We start from the raw sequence: 1714 nt of genomic DNA on the forward strand, positions 1-1714 counted from the left end.
ATTCAGTTTTAACCTTTCTCCTTTATATTTACTTTCCTTCCCCCGTTCATTTCTTCATCTTCTCTCTTTCCCTCAAAAACCCTAATAAGCTCTGACATTATTACAATAATAAACTCCTATTAATCATGGAAATTAGTAAAACAGCGCAGTGCTCCGTCATCGTTCCGCTGCTCCCGGTTTCACACAACCCTTTGATTTCAAACCCCTACCTACCGCAGCCAATTAGATCGAGATGGACATCGAAATTAATACTTGTCCACCGTGTTTTGTTACTTGGATTGGGGATTGTCACCTTGATATGCGTCGTCATGGCCACATCCCTCCTTCCACAACCCCCAAAATTCCGACTCAACTCGCTCTTCGTGTCCAAACTTAACGTCTCAAGAGGAATGCTATGTGCCAACTTTGACGTAACCTTCACAATAGAGAACCTTAATCTGGTTTCATGGGTGCACTTCAACCGCTTAGATGGTTCAATTTTGTACAAAGATAACGCTATCCTGACGTACTCGTTGGAGCCATTTGTACTGGGATTGAAGCAACAAAGAACCATGAGCGTAAAGATATTGACGACGGGGCTACAAGATGTTGGTCAACCGATTGTGAAGGAGGGGGTGTTGGACGAGATCAAAAGGCAAAGGGAAGACGGGGCTGTGGATTTAAGCATGGAAATGTTTGCTTGGGCGACGTACAAGACCGGTTGGTCGACGCGGTCTGTTATAATGAAACCTCAATGTTTGGATTTGAGGGTTGGCTTCTTGCCTAAAGTTGGGTTTGGTAGCTGGATTAGTGGAGGACCTATGACGTGCTCAGTTCCCATGCCAATTGACTAAATCAGACTTTTCTTAATCAAATAGCCTAATTAGGTTTTATCTTTTTCATTTTTTTTAAGGTGGCACAAGCAGGGAGCCCAGATTTAGCTTTTAAATTGGAGGGTGCAATGTAATAGTTCGATGCAGAATTAAGGATCTTGCAATTGCAAATTAATCAATTGGGATGAAGCCTTATTTTCTTCTTATTTGGAACCTGTAACCAAGCATGAGTAGAAGCATATGAATAGAGGCGCACGACACGACACGACACCAACAACAACAATCAAAGCAAACTCAAATAAGGACGTAAGAAATTAATAGCCACCATGCTATGTCCCTCGCAAAGCACAGCTGACTTTTTAGAATTGTTTTTTTTGGATAGTTTCTGCTTTCAAGCATGTTTTTTAGAATCACACAATTTTTTAATAAAAATACAATTGCTATATGGAGAAGTATTTAAGTGATTTTCTTCTAAAAAGTACTTTCACGTGATTTTTTTACCCAAATAGGGCTTGTTTGAAATTTGTTACTCGAAGAGTTAAAATTTATTTTTTAGGTTGCAGATCCCTCCTTAACACTCAATGACTCACGCCTTTTGGCTCAACTAAATGCATAGAGTGCATGCCCCAACTGTCGCTTCAAATATATATGCGTATCGTCTACATGGGTTTTTTTGTTTCTCAAGTAACACGTACCACGTCCGGGGCATAGAACCTGTTCTGCTCCGACAAATCATGTACTGTCTAGTCCTCCTAATGCCTTGACAATTCCAGCATAAATCCGTGGAAACTCCTCTAGACTAGTCTCCTTGGAACTCACCATTCCAACTCCTCTTGGCTACTACCATATCACTTGCAAATACTTGTTTTGTTCGCTTACACCTCCTATCCTCAGGAGAAGCC

General features: G+C 41.0%; 1 protein-coding gene across 1 annotated transcript; it reads left to right on the forward strand.

The window, feature by feature from the left end:
• Positions 1-308: 308 nt before the first annotated feature.
• LOC103963057 lies at positions 309-833 on the forward strand. The gene has a single exon (XM_009375835.2). The coding sequence runs from the start codon at positions 309-311 to the stop codon at positions 831-833; it is 525 nt and encodes a 174-aa protein (XP_009374110.2).
• Positions 834-1714: the final 881 nt, after the last annotated feature.

The sequence above is a fragment of a genome, unplaced genomic scaffold (genome assembly GCF_019419815.1).
Source record: "Pyrus x bretschneideri cultivar Hongxiangsu unplaced genomic scaffold, Pyrus_bretschneideri_v1 Contig47, whole genome shotgun sequence".
Taxonomy (NCBI): domain Eukaryota; kingdom Viridiplantae; phylum Streptophyta; class Magnoliopsida; order Rosales; family Rosaceae; genus Pyrus; species Pyrus x bretschneideri.

Excerpts from the sequence above, each read along its gene's own strand:
- LOC103963057 (XM_009375835.2), top strand. The coding sequence starts at position 309 with ATGGCCACATCCCTCCTTCCACAACCCCCAAAATTCCGACTCAACTCG.